Source organism: Motacilla alba, chromosome Z (assembly GCF_015832195.1).
Source record: "Motacilla alba alba isolate MOTALB_02 chromosome Z, Motacilla_alba_V1.0_pri, whole genome shotgun sequence".
NCBI lineage: Eukaryota > Metazoa > Chordata > Aves > Passeriformes > Motacillidae > Motacilla > Motacilla alba.
Window position 1 is genome coordinate 13,274,879 of NC_052046.1, and position 14,526 is coordinate 13,289,404.

A 14,526-nucleotide genomic window follows, 5' to 3' on the forward strand; every position below is an offset into this window, starting at 1 on the left:
CCCGCGGCAAACGCCTTCCAGCGCCGCGGCCCTTTCGGGGCGAGCAGCCCGCGCTGCCGCTGGCCGCGCCCGGGGGCACGGGGGCCGCGCCGCTCGCACAGGTGCCCCCGCCGCCCGTGGCCCCCGCCCGCGCCCGCCCCGCGCAACCTGCCCTGCCCGGCGCGGCCAATGGGGCGAGAGGGCGGGGAGCGGCGGCGGAGCGGCCCGGGCCGCCCCCGCCCTCCGCGGCGAAACTCGGCGGGAGCGCCGCGGGGGCTGAGACGGTGCCCGCGCCCCGCACGGCCCGCACCGCTCCGCTCCGCACAGCCAAGCGTAGCGCACCGCACCGCCGGCCGGCGGCGGGGGATGAGCCGCGGCCACCGCGCTCCGGCACCTTCTCACGCCGCCCCGAGGGCACCTGGAGCCGCCGCCCCAGCGCCGCGCTGAGCCCTCCACGGCGTCGGTGCGAGAGGCGGTGAGACAGCTCCGCTCGGCTCGGCTCGGGCCGCCCCGATCCCCCTCCGGGCTGGGCGCGGAGCGCTGCGGCAGGAAGAGGCAGCCCCGGCTCCCTCGGCTGCGGTCGGTGGTTGACGGACGGCACCCCGGTTCGGCCTCATTTTAGGACTTTTTTTGTTCTTTCTTTCTTTAACTGAAACACAGCGCTTTTTTTCTTTTTCTTCTTCTTTTTTTTTTTTTTTAACAACTTCTCGCGCATTTGAATTTTTACTTTCGCACTATACAGCCCTCTCCCCTCCCTTTCTCGGCTTTTCCTTTTCGGACCCGGTCTTGCCGTCTCTCAGCTCGTCAGCTGCAGCGTGGGTATCATGTCATTCGACCCCACCATTATGCCACCTGCGAACGGCTCCGCCAACGGGACCGCCAGCGGGGCCGAAGGCGGGAAGCCCCCCACTATCCCCACTGTCATGTTCATCTTCGGCGTGGTGGGCAACCTCATAGCCATCGTGGTGCTCTGCAAGTCCAGGAAGGAGCAGAAGGAGACCACTTTCTACACTCTGGTCTGTGGACTGGCAGTCACAGATCTCTTGGGGACCTGCCTGGTGAGTCCGGTCACAATTGCCACTTACCTGCAGAACCGGTGGCCAGGAGGAGCTGCACTGTGTGAGTACAGCTCCTTCATCCTCCTCTTCTTTGGTCTCTCTGGCCTCAGCATTATCTGTGCCATGTCTATAGAGAGGTACCTGGCCATCAACCATGCCTATTTCTACAATCATTATGTAGACAAGAAGCTGGCAGGGCTCACACTCTTTGCCATCTACGCTTCCAACGTGCTGTTCTGCGCCCTCCCCAGCATGGGGCTCGGCAAATCTACTTTGCAGTACCCTTATACTTGGTGTTTCATAGACTGGCGAACAAATGTGTCCACCCATGCAGCATATTCCTACATGTACGCGGGCTTCAGCTCCTTCCTGATCCTGGTGACTGTGATCTGCAACATCCTGGTGTGCGTGGCCCTCATTCGCATGCACCGCCAGTTCATGCGACGCACGTCCTTGGGGACAGACACCACCTCCAGCCGTTTATCTGACTTTCGCAGACGCCGGAGTTTCCGTCGGATGGCTGGAGCAGAAATCCAGATGGTTATTCTGCTCATTGCCACTTCCCTGGTCGTGGTCATCTGCTCCATTCCTCTGGTGGTGAGTAACATCATGCAACCCTTCTTCTGTTCCATCACCCTTACTGCAGAATATTTTCTTCTCCCAGTCTGTGTTTGTCAAACAGATTCCTGTTGGAATAGGTGCTTATTTGTGGCACCCATAGTTGGTGTCACAAATTGTTACAATAACTCAATGGCTGCTAGCATACATGCATGGTAAGAGAAAGTTGAGTAGATTTACATTTACTCAAAAAGAAACCTGCTTATCCCAAGTCCTGGAGTCCTTGATTAAAATAGAGTGCCAAAAATCTCAATAATTATATCAGTGTTCAACTGGAATCCACATAGTAAAATCCTGAGTGCTAATGGCACTTTAAAGTTCACCTGCAAAATTAATTTGTGAGAGGTGAGGCTTGGGGCTGGCCTGCATTTCTGGCTGTTTAGTGTGTTTTTCAAATGTGCGTGCTGTTGCTGTAGGGTGCAAGAGTCCCTGATGTGCAAAAGGAGGATAGAGTTGTATTCACTTGGCGCTAGCAACACACAGAGTTTTTCACAACCAAAGCCTAAGCTAAGCTTCCACTCCTCAGGGATTCATGCACCATCTCTGGGGTAGATCCCACGCAGGCATCCTTTCAGGAGTTCCCCACACAGTGGGAAGAGTGAACTCAGTGGAACCACCTGTCGGTGTTATGGCTCAGTGAAAGGAGCGTTGGAGGAATCTGGCCCACATAAGCCTTGAGATCATGCTGAAATGTCAAACAATATTACAACTAACTGTTTGCTCATTTTATGAAAAGGCTGATACAATTAGTGTTATTAAATTAAACACACAGGATCGATCCACTTTTTTCTATTCTTCCACCTTATCTTCAGGAAAGAAAAAAAAACAAAACAAGTCAAATCCACCAGCTAAAGGCAGAGTTCCTCCTTGCCAACAGCCATAATAAAGCTTGTAAAAAATCCTGTCCTATTCTGGCTCAGAGACATTAAACAAATAGTTGGCTTGCCTTATTTGCCATCTTGCAAAACACAGTGTAGGGACTAAAGCAGCGACTGTCAGACAGAAGGTGTTTTTAGAAGGACTTCTTTAAGGAGGTTTCTTGTCAGTAGGGTGATCCTTCTATCACAGAGAGGGGATGCCATGTATGCCAAATAAAGCTGGCCAGCTGGAGATGCAAAACAGTGCATATCACTGTAAGGAAGTTTGGAGAAGTGCATGTGAACAGGACTCAGGTGTCGGCGAGTCTGTCCCCCTGCTCAGAGGAGCTGTAATGACAAGGGTTGGTCAGAGCTGCCAAGTTACTGGCAAACAGGAGCTAGTGAAGTGTGGCTGTGCTGCAGCTTCAGGGTCCCAGCCGTTACCAAAGGCTATCTCCTCTCCTTCGGCGTTGTCACTTGGTGTGGTGGCAAGGCGTGACCAAGCATGGTGCCATGCGTTCATTGCCTGACATCCAAAGGAGGTTGAGAGATGCTGTCTGAGCTGCACACAGGGTGTCCCCGGGAGGAACGCATGCCTTAGACAGAAGAACTGTGCCAGCCTGCCCTGCAGTCCAGCTCCAGAAACGGCAGGGGTAAGCTGACTCACTGCACCAGGATGCATCAGGTGGCCGAAACCCCGACAGTACTGGGGGGAAAAGTACTTAATTTGATTAATCCAGCATCAAAACAGCTACTTCACAAGAGAACAACATTGCATTTTCAAAAGATGCGCTTGGTAAATGCAGAGAACAAGTTCTCTGAATTAAATACAGTGTCATGATGTGATGGACTTAAGCAGCTTCAGAAAACAAGCCAAGCCTTATCCTGTAGCAAAGCAGCTAGAGGAGTGCTAAGAAGTCTGACTGTGAAAAGCAGAATGAAATAGGTTATATCCATTTGCATCTAGGCAGTCTTTTAAATAATACTTTAGAAAAAAAGAGGAGCGGGGCAGGAATCAAGAGGGAGGGTTTATCAGAAAGTGAACTGGATTGTTGAGAGTTAAAATTAATGAACCTGGGTGAGGCAAAAGTTTATTATTTAAACAGTAGCTAGTGAAAAACTTGCATATAGCAGAAGTATGTGAAGGTACATGTGATTAATTTGTATAGCTCTCCCAGACCTTGATTTTACTTCGTACAAAAGCAGAGTGCTACCTTGGGAATGTTCACGTAAGTTAGCTTTTGCCTAATAAAGCCGGATGTATTTTCTCTATCTAAAATGACATAAGAAAGTCTCATTTCATTTAGATGAATGACTAAAAATAAAAGGAAGCTTTTTCTAAAAAAACAAACCCAAATAACCACATATATACACATCCTCACAGTGTCCAGTGTGGTTAAATTTCCTCATTGTTAAGTAGCTTTTTAAAGTCTTTTGCCTCCCTCTGCGGGAATAAGCCACAGCCACTTGTGCTGCTTTGTGCCACGATGAACTGCCAGGTATGCTGCTGTGTTAAGCCCTCTGGTTGCACGGACACTGAGGTTAAGAATGGGGAAACGCAGAGAAGTGACACCTTTATAGTATAAATCCCTAGAAAGAGCCACTAGGCAAAGTAGGTAGATTACTAATATAGACTAATGGACTAATACAGGACTAATAGACTTACATTTTCATGACTCAAAGTTTTAAGGAGTCCTCAGGTCAGCCTGGCAGTCATCAAGAGCCATAAAAGTGGTGCCAGTGTGATTCAGATACGCAAAGCGGGCTCGGAGGGTGCTCTGTGACTTAAGTTTCCTTTTGATGAGCTGACTTCCCACTGATGATTTCAGCTCAATAAACCATCAAGTAAATCAAAGAAAAGCAACTTCTGAAAGAGACACATAAACCTTAAACATTTTAGAACAAACACTTTCATAAGATAGTAAGACAGCAGATGGGGTCAATCCAACAGGAGCCACTTATTACTCTTTGATAGAAAAACATTTCAAGACCTGAAGTATTAAACAGCCCTGAAATAACTGAGTCAGAGATAACAGCAGGTTTTAATAATAAGATGCTTCAGCATATGATTTACATATAGGGTGGTTTAGAGTTTTAGTGATTAATAAAATCTGCAAAAGTTTAAAGTAACAAGTGCTGTAACAAAATTATAGGGGGTTATGTAAAATGCTGAATGAACTTGAGAGAAGGCTGATCAAATATATCAAGGAAAAACGATGAATGAAAAATAGATTTGTGAAGGAAACTTTATATAAACTGATGTGTTCTCAATGGGCAGAAGGGGATGTGAAAGACATGAATCTGACAATAGTTTAAAAATTAAGTAAGAAAAGCACATAACTTACGTGCTGACTCGTGTCTTAACTCCACACAGCTTATGTCATCTCTTAAAATCTTTTGAGCTCTTTAGAAATTAGAATTGCATAGTGTAAAATGTAGGGAATAAGTTATTTTAGGAGAGATTTTTTTCAGGAAGAGAGCAGAAAGTTTTATCTAGCCTTTCTGAAAACCTCAAGCTGTTTCAAGAGTAAATAGGCACACACTACTCAAAGTCTGGAATTCAATCCAGCAGTCTGTCAAAAACTTAAAATTTTTAAGTGTCTGATCTTCTTCTCATTCTGATCACTGAACATTGTTGTTAAGTTATGGTGATATGAAAAATAAAATGTAATGTTTCAGGGTGTACATCTTGTTGATTGAATTAAATGATCAGGATTTTCTAACTTGATGTTTAATTGATCTAATTGGCTTAGCTTGGCTGGTTTTAACTTTTTAGTATCAGGGACTGTCTGTGACCCACTGCAAGGTGTCAGGCATGTTTTTTTGGCAGTGGAGTAGTCACCAAGCAGACAGTAAGACCTTGAAGGGCAAAGGTTATTGGCTTGTGGAGCTGCAAAACTTGTTCCTGCTTACTACCATATGTTTTTTTAATTTATCATATCAGCATGTGGGGAGATTTTGAGAGCAGGTGGAAGCTGTGGAAACAATTACAAGTGTGACTGTAACTATAAAAGTCACTTTATAATGCTTAATAGGATTAGAAATCATGACTTGCATCTGTAGTTAGTAAAAAGGAAAAGCGCAAACAGCACAAGGAATCTGATCCTACAAGTGCCTGTCTGGAGCATAAACTTGACATACCTTCAAGCTGTGTAGTTCTTAATTGCAAACACAAACCTAGTACTCTTAAGATATGTTGTCTGGATTCTACAATTGCAAACCCAATATACAAACCCTATTTTTTAGAGATCTGAATTGTTCTACTGTGCTTCCTTTTTTAATTAGGATTTCAAATTGCACAAATCCAAGCATCAGATTAGATAATTTATTTAGCAGTGCATTACACTTACTTGGCACTTGCTTAGAAGATGATAGGCAATATCTTTTATTGTGTTACCTCCTGCAGCAGAGGACTTGTAGCCAAAAGAGGGTACATCTCTTGCTGTGATCCTTTACTAAATGTTGTTTCACTAGTAAGTAAAGAAGGATAGAACTTATGTTCCTACACGGATAAATTTTTACTCTACTGTGATTAATGTAAAACAACAATAGGTCTGAACTGATAAATGCATATGGCATTCTGGTGAATCCATTTTCTATGGAACTCTTCTGGGAAGTACAAATAGTTTTGTACAATCAGACTTTTCACTGACTAGGTCCACTCTGTGAACCGTTAACCTCCACATGCTGTGTAGCTGTCAAAAGGAAATACAACCTACAGAGACAGCATAAAATGAGCTGTCCTGTACCACTAGCAATAATCCTTTTCAGCTATCCTTTTCAGCCACGGAGTGAACAGTGGGAGACATTTTTGTCTTTCCATAAAGTCTGCCAGGTAGGAGAAAGAGGTGGAATAGGTACCTCAATTTCACGTGCTGCTTATCATAAGAACAATCCGACTATTAAATCACTGGCGTGTAACTATAGCTCTGAGTTTAAAAAAAAAAAAAAAAAAAATGTAAGCCAGGTCTCCAAGTTGAATTGAGCTGTGCATTTCTTCAGCTGTCTTCAAAGTGTACCTTCTGGTTTTTGTGTGGTCTGGGTGGATTTGTTATACACATTAGGCATATACACACGTGGACATTATACATATCTGCACATTATACATATACACATGTTGTACCTATGGACACATACAATATCCATATCTACACTTTATACACATACACGCATACATATTACACATATACACACACCTATTGTACATATGCACACATTATACACATAAACACATACATATTAAACATATGTATGCACACACTTCATACATACATTCACATTATACATATACGCAAATATTTTACAAAGATCCACACCCGCCGCGGGGCAGCCATGCCATCTAGCGGTGTTACCTGGGAGCAACAACTTATTTATCAATAATTTATTTACTAATCCTTTATTCACAGCATAAATAGGGAAAGCTGCTTACAGAACAAACAGTCAAAGTCATAAATAACATAATAAAATTACGATCTTATAAATAAAATTATAATGAAATTAGTTATAAATAAAATTAATAATGAAAAATAAAATTGTCCAAAATAGTTTAAAATAAAGCCAAGTATTATAAAAAGGAGAAAAGTTTCTTAAAAAATTTTTTTTCAAAAGCCATAAAAATAAGTTCATCATGCACAGGAATACTCTTTGATGCACCTGAAGGGCATATTTGGCCTGACAGATCAATAAGGCCAAGAAATTAGTAGTCAGAAAGACATCTGCAATGTTATAAATTATTAGAAAAGTAACTGTGGATAAAACTGGCATCACTATATTGCTTTATAAATTCAAGATTTTCCCATATCTTGATTTCACTAGGTTACCCACAAACCTAGAGAAAAGTACTGAGAAAGGAAATACCCTCAATCATCAGTTTGGCAGTCCATTTGAGAAAGACTGTAGGCACAGGGCTTCCACAGAGGGACTGCATTATTCTAAACATACCATTGATAGCTTTGGAGAATATTCCATCTCTGAATATGGATAAGGCTGAATGCCACCACATTGCCCTCCTGCAAGAAAGCTTCTCAAGAATTGTGAAATTTTCCACCGGACCTGGATGGCTTCACAGGCAGAACTTGTAAAAAAATTACTTGTGAGAGCTATCCTAATTTGGCTCATTTATTTAAATTCTTGCTTTCCTCCATGACTGTAACCTCATAGCTAGGCAGGCCTTGATTCATTTCAGGAGCCAAGAATAAGATTCTACAAACCTCGTCATTTTGCTAATAGATTTTTACTGTATCAGATAAAAATATAATTAAGGGATCTATTTTGACTTATCTGAAGGAGCCTGAAGAAAATAGAATCTTCCATTATTTACTTTTCAGTGGCTTTCCTAAGCCTTTCTCTAACAGGACACTGGTTACGTCTTGCTAAAATGGAGAAGAGCTATTTGAGACTAATCAACACAACAAACTCCTGTGATGCCACTGTGGACTGTGCCTTACAGCAGCATTTACAAAAGTGGCTTCTAAACAAGGAGAGAGATCAGAGAGACCAGAAGAAGAAACTAGGAGATTAAGCTGAAGAATACATTTCTATGTAGAAGACAGGGCCCTTCAGTTTTAAAATTTGTGCATGATAAACTAGAATCACTAATTAAATAGTCACTTTACACATCAACTTCAACATCTTAAACTCTCGACCACTTCATCAGTATTTTTGTAAGTAAAACCAAAATGCTAGCTGAATAGGAGAAAAGAGTACTCTAGTCCAGTGCTGAAATAATCTCTTTATCTTGGCCAGTTAAAAATCTCCTAGCTGGGCAACCTGTCTTTTTGGGGTTTTTTTCCTCCTTTTCTTTTTTTATGTTTCTGTTTTTCTAAACCATGCTGCAGCAAGCAAACACTTGTGGTTATATAAACAGTTCCAGTAAGGACAGGTGCCAGGAAAATACATTTCTAAACTTGGGAATCAACAACTCAGGACTTGCCTACAGAGTCTCCTGTACTTGGATTATTGTGTGTGTTTCAGTTCATTTCTAAGTGATTACTGCTGGAGGAACTGGTCAGGTCTCCCCAGTCAGTTACCTCTTTGCAGGTTGCATGAGACTTGAGGTATAGCAAGGAAGCAGGATACAGGTCTACATCTTTGTTCCTGAGAAAGTTTAAAGACACCAGCCAAAATTTGGAGGTTTGGGGATTAATTATGAGGAAAAAGAGAGAGAAAAAGCCAGTCTTTTTCTACATGTAACAAAGGTGTTACAATTTTCATCTGTTTGTTTTTTTTAATATTTCCAAAAACAAATTCATGGCTGGCAATCTGAGATGCCTAACTTTGCCAGCCTGCTCTTTTGTTGTAGCTTACATCTGCAAATCTAGATCTCTGCTTTGAAGTGTTAGCTTGTCTATCCTGATGCAATTACGTATTTGTGTCTTCCTTTTCCCCCTTCTACTTGGGTAGGTCCGTGTCTTCGTGAATCAGCTGTACCGGCCTGAATCAGTGGAAGATATCAGGCAAAACCCTGACCTGCAAGCTATCCGCATTGCCTCGGTGAACCCCATTTTGGACCCGTGGATCTACATCCTCCTCCGTAAGACTGTGCTCAGCAAAGCCATTGAGAAGATCAAATGCCTCTTCTGCCGCATTGGAGGGGCTCGGAGGCAGCACTCGGGGGGCAACTTCAACTGCGCGGATGGGCACAGGACCTCTTCTGCCATGTCCAGCCAGTCGCCCTCCTTCATCTCGCGCGAGCTGAGGGAGATCAGCAGCACCTCGCAGACGCTGCTGTACCCTCCAGAGCTGAGCGAGAGCAGCGTCGGGGGCCGCGTGCTGCTCCCGGGCCCCAGCGCCAGCTCGGCTCAGTCCGACACCACGTCCGTAAGGACACTGCGGAGCTCCGACACCTCGGACTCCTCACAGGGACACGACTCCGAGAGTGTCTTTCTGGTGAGCGAAATCAGCTCTGGTGGCAGGGCCAGCTCTGCACCCAAGAGTGGCCCTCTCCAGGTCACCTTCCCCACAGAGACATTGAATTTATCAGAAAAGTGCATATAGATAGCCGTGAAAGGCATCAACCCTGGGGATACTTCCTGGTACATTGGAAAAACTGGTGCAATAGATAGGTGTTCTGCCTATTCGTGGGAAGAGGGGTTCAGCTGTGCTTCAAAGGGCTATTTTTCTCTTGCTGTGTGATGGGTACATTTCCTTTAGACTACTGAGGACTGTGTGGAACAGACATTGCACTTGGGCCCTGCATTGGAAATGGTACAGAGCAGGTCTGATGGGACTGGAAACATGAACTGCCTTGTCTTGTAGGACACAGGAGAGCTACTGTGCCTCTGAAAATAGAAAAACCCCATCACTTGCTTTTTTTCTTTTTTTCTTTCCCTTTCCAAGTCTGGTAGAATTGTTGCTTCTTCCCTGTGGCTGCTCAGCTATCAAGAGTTTAAGCTTCTGGTTCTAGAGCTGAATATGAGGCAGCTGCTAGTAACTGGACACAGCTGCTCTGAGAGCTGCCTGCAGTAGGATTTTAAAGTGTCTCACTAAAGCATGAAAATGTGAATTTTTATCATTGTGTATATATATCAGGATTGAAAATATTTAAAAGTGTATTCTTCTCTATGAGAAGGTTTGTTATGAATACAAGGTATATAGAAATGATTGCCAGCCTTCTCTTCCCTCAGTATTTCCTGCTGATAAGGCATTCTTAGCTTAGATTTGTTGTTCATGCTAGATTCACAGCTGATGAGATAATTCTTGAGCTGAGAACACATAAGCACTTTCTGAGTGAAATGGGAATATATGCCTTTCTAAGGGAGAAAAAGAAAACACATCCTTCCAGTTAAGAATATTAGTTTTCAGTATATGTATATACTAAAAAAATCCAATTTTATTTATGTTCTGAGAATGTTTTTCTGTGTAACACATGCGCGCCTCTCTGAGTACTTTGGCCCACAGTCTGTACACCTTAGGCACACACTTAACATTGCCCATCAGAGTGGTCCCTCTGCTGCCAGGGAGACTCCTTACATGTAAAGTTAAGGACATATAGAAGTGCTTTCAATATCAGGGCCTGAAACTTTCAACTCCTGGTTAATAGTCTTAATATTCACTTTAGTTAAAGCATCACTGATGTAATAAAGGTATTTTTTCATAACATTTATCATTTTACTTTAAATAGTAAATAGAATTTTATGACTGTGTAATCTGATACTCCATCAAATAAATGTATGAAACATGGAAGCAGAATCTTCATTTAAAGTATAGATTATATAGACTTTTACCGCAGTCTTAAACACCTTGAAAAGCATTTGTTGCTAGAGTTTTGATGACAAACACATCACCAAAACCAGCTGTTAACCACTGACAAAAAGGAGTTTTGTGTTTTATGTTGTAAGGGTTAGATCTTGTTCCAGAAATACTGTGTATCAAAATAATTCTGTACAGATATTTGGGGGATGTTTTGTCAAATACAAAGCATGCTATGCTGCTTAAAGTGTTTTCATGTGAATGCTACATTGTAATGAAAATCTTGAGCCTTATGTTGCTATGTTTAAGCAGTTGTACCTACCAAAGCAACTTTGGGGATCACAATTAAATGGAAATGTTCTGCTTGATCTCAGATGTCTACATGAGTGTGCCATTCAGTGCCAACTCCTTGCCTTAACAAGCCTCCCATCTTGGAATGCTTTGCACCCAGCTACTGCCAAAACATAATTCGTCCTGCAAGTTTCCAAAACACCACAGCATGATCACCATCAGCAAGAAGCAGCTGTCTTCAAAACTATCCCCAAGAGCACTGACATAGGGCCACAAAAATTCTTTATTTGCACAAAGACATTCCCCTTCGATGGGGGAGGAGTTGAGTTTGTTTGCCTTCATACATATAGAAACTGAAGTTAAATCTCTACACAAATATTTGCAGCAGCAGCAGCAGCCACTTTACACCAGTTAAGCTGAACAGTATTGCCCAAGCTCCTACTGCAGCTACAGATTTGATACAGATCTACAGATAAAAGATCTGCCTGAATTCCTTGCAAATAAACCACCTCACTGTGGTCTGTTGCTTACTAGTGACCAACAAATAGAACAGACTCACCATACTTCCCAAGGCAGGAAATAGCACCTGGCAGAGCAGGAAGGTGGGACTGTCACTGGCAGATAACACCACATGTACCAATACGGGACCACGCCTTTGCAGCTGGCCTACTGCAGCACACCAATATTATTGGCACTTTATGCAATGACAGAGTTGAATATTTACAGTGTGTAAGTATTTAAATAAGCAAGGGCTCACTATTTTTAAAATTATTTCATTACTATGCCTTTATTACTCCCTGTCATCATTACTGATAAGAACTACACATGGTCTGAAAGAGCTTTAAGCAAGAATAGACCATCTTAAGTTGCTTTCTTTAGCAAACAGGATAGGCCTGAGGTCCTCCTGCCCTCAGCGTTTACAATATGTCAGTAGTGGACTAGACTCATTATCAACGTTAACTCCCTCAGAAATGAACTCCATGATTCCCAAACAGCCCACAAAGCAATACTGGAATTGCCTGCCACAGCTCCATGGCAGTGCACAAAGGCAAAATCAGAGCACTTCTTTTGTCTAGTTGCGAACACAGGTGACTGTTCAGGAACAATTGGGCAGAAGGACTGGGCAAGTGTGCCTTTTTTTAGGGTGACAGTAGTGACATCTGTTTCACCTGCCCCACAGTCCCACTCAGGTTTAGCACCTTCTTCCGATGCTGACCACAGACACATTACTGAACTACATTCCTTGGCCTCCCTGTGTCTAACAAGTCTAAAATAAGGCTACAAATTTGAAGAGTCTAATTTGCCACATGGAGGTTAAAAGGTTATTTTCTTGCTAGGTATTATGAGTATTTTCCATATATACAAAAGGGTTTCCTTTCTCACACATCAGTATCTCCGCTATATTCCCAAACCCCAGAGGTCCACATCCCCTCAGAACGACCTTTCACATCACCATCCACGTACCCCAGTCCTCCGTGTTCACAGAAAATACTGATTCAAAAATTTCTCACAGCAAACTTTTATCTCTTAAACTCCATCCACCCTGCTAGTCCTGTGACTGGCAGTCCCCCTCCCTCACTTCCAGCAGTCTGTCCTGCCCACACATGCCAGATCACCTCTTTGCTGAAACCTTTGCAGAGACTCTGCTAGACCTCCAAGCCTGCAGCCACACCCCAAACCCCAGCCCTAACTCCATTTAAGCCGCTGTCCTGTGGCTGGGCTTGGAGGATCCACCCACCACAGGCAGGATGAGAGCCAGTATCTGTACCAGACAGTGGTTTCTGTGAAGATCTGTAGATTAGTTTGAATCTCTGATCCATGGTAAGTTAGCCTTATGAACGGTTAAGGGTGTAGGATGTACTGTCAGAGGGCTTGGGCTGTTTTAAATCAGGCTCACACATTCCTGCTGTCGGGAACACCCGTGCTGCCTGACCCGAACTGGCACTACAGGCCCAGTGCCAATGCACTAACAGGATCAGTGTAATCTACTGTCTTCAAATGGCACAGCAAACATCCTAAGTCAGGAAGCTTTTGAGGTTTTATTTTTGCTGCCAGACACAACAGCAAACCTGGTCCACATAAGGCAGATTTACTATTAGAGCTACTAAATACCACCGGGCCTTTGCACTCCAGGCCCTCTTCTAGGCCTGACAGCTTTACAGACCTAGAAACTCAGTGAATCTCCTGTTTTGTGAAACCAAAGGCAGCTCAATCCCTTCATCTAATCATTCCCTTTGATCATTTATCCTTTACAACCCTTACAGCTCCTAGCCTTGTTGCTCTTAGGAAATCAGCCCTGAAAGCCAGGCAGCACACCTGGCAGGATTCAGCAGTCACCCGTGCCCATCAGCCCCTCCTGCTCCAGAACCAGCCCCTCTGGAGATAGCACATCCCAGGGACTCCAGCACATCTGGGAACACCATGTTAACATGACAGTGACACAAAGCTCCTGCAACCTGACAACAAACCAAGCCCACGTGCTTCTGCTCTCCTGTGCCCCAGTCCTAACTAGAGTAACTATAGTTTTATAGCAATTCCATGAATTCCAAATAAATTAAAGATAGCATCTCAATGCTAGTATTTTACCTCCTTTCCCTTGGTTTTAGGATTGGGAGGGAGCTTACCTTGTGTGGGCAAACAAGTTTTCAGTGCTACCTCTCTGATATTGATCTCTAAACCCAGAGTAAATTGCTCCATTTGCTTTTTATCCCTCTCCATGCCTATTTTTAAAATCCAGTATCTTATGGTATTATCAAGTAGAAGTCACTGTTGTGTTATCTGATGCTTATTTCTTTTTACCCTCTAGTATTGTCAGAAAGGATTTATTTCTTCTCAGTACATTTAAGGTTTTTAAAGATATTTATCTCAATCTATGAGAGTGGAAGTCACATGCTTGGTTTCAGCATTTTAGGTTAACTGCCAGTCAGTCACCTGGAGCTTCCTTTGTAGTCAAGGGAAATTATTAGGCACCTTGGAAGGCTGATTCAACTCATTGATACTTATCTAACACAAGGCATATGAGTGGCCCTGTGAGGCTGTGTATTTCTTTCCACTGTATACAAAGGGACTCAAAGGGAAAAATATATCTGAATATTCAACTGTAGTTTTTTAAATCAAGCAAAATCAATCCATCTAACAGAGTGTTGTTCTTGAGCTTTCCTCTTGAAAGCAACACTTGAGCATTTTAGTGTGTGATTCATATGGAAGGCAAACACATGCTGCAGTCACTGCCACTAATGATGACGGACAATAAAAATAATTTTCTAATGTCAAAGAGGGAGTATATTTCACTAATATCCTGTTTTGGATAACATCTCCTTTTGCTCCATCTCATGTGGATATCCCTGAAAGGTTTAAAAGCTCTGAGCATCCCCTTTTGTTAAATATTTTTCCCTGATATGTCTTCTTCTTTTTTTTACTAAAACAAATTAACATGTTCACCAGATATAAAAGCCAATTATTAAATGAGGAACATTCCAGAATGGGAAATAATACTTATTTTTGTTATAACCCAGAGAATAAACAGGCATCAC

At 43.1% G+C, this 14,526-nt stretch overlaps 1 protein-coding gene across 1 annotated transcript; it reads left to right on the forward strand.

Annotated features, from left to right (window-relative positions):
• The first annotated feature begins 209 nt into the window (after positions 1-209).
• Positions 210-11,070, forward strand: PTGER4 (prostaglandin E receptor 4). The gene is made up of 2 exons (XM_038125358.1): positions 210-1,634; positions 8,915-11,070. The coding sequence occupies exons 1-2, from the start codon at positions 804-806 to the stop codon at positions 9,506-9,508; spliced, it is 1,425 nt and encodes a 474-aa protein (XP_037981286.1). The 5' UTR covers positions 210-803; the 3' UTR covers positions 9,509-11,070.
• Positions 11,071-14,526: the final 3,456 nt, after the last annotated feature.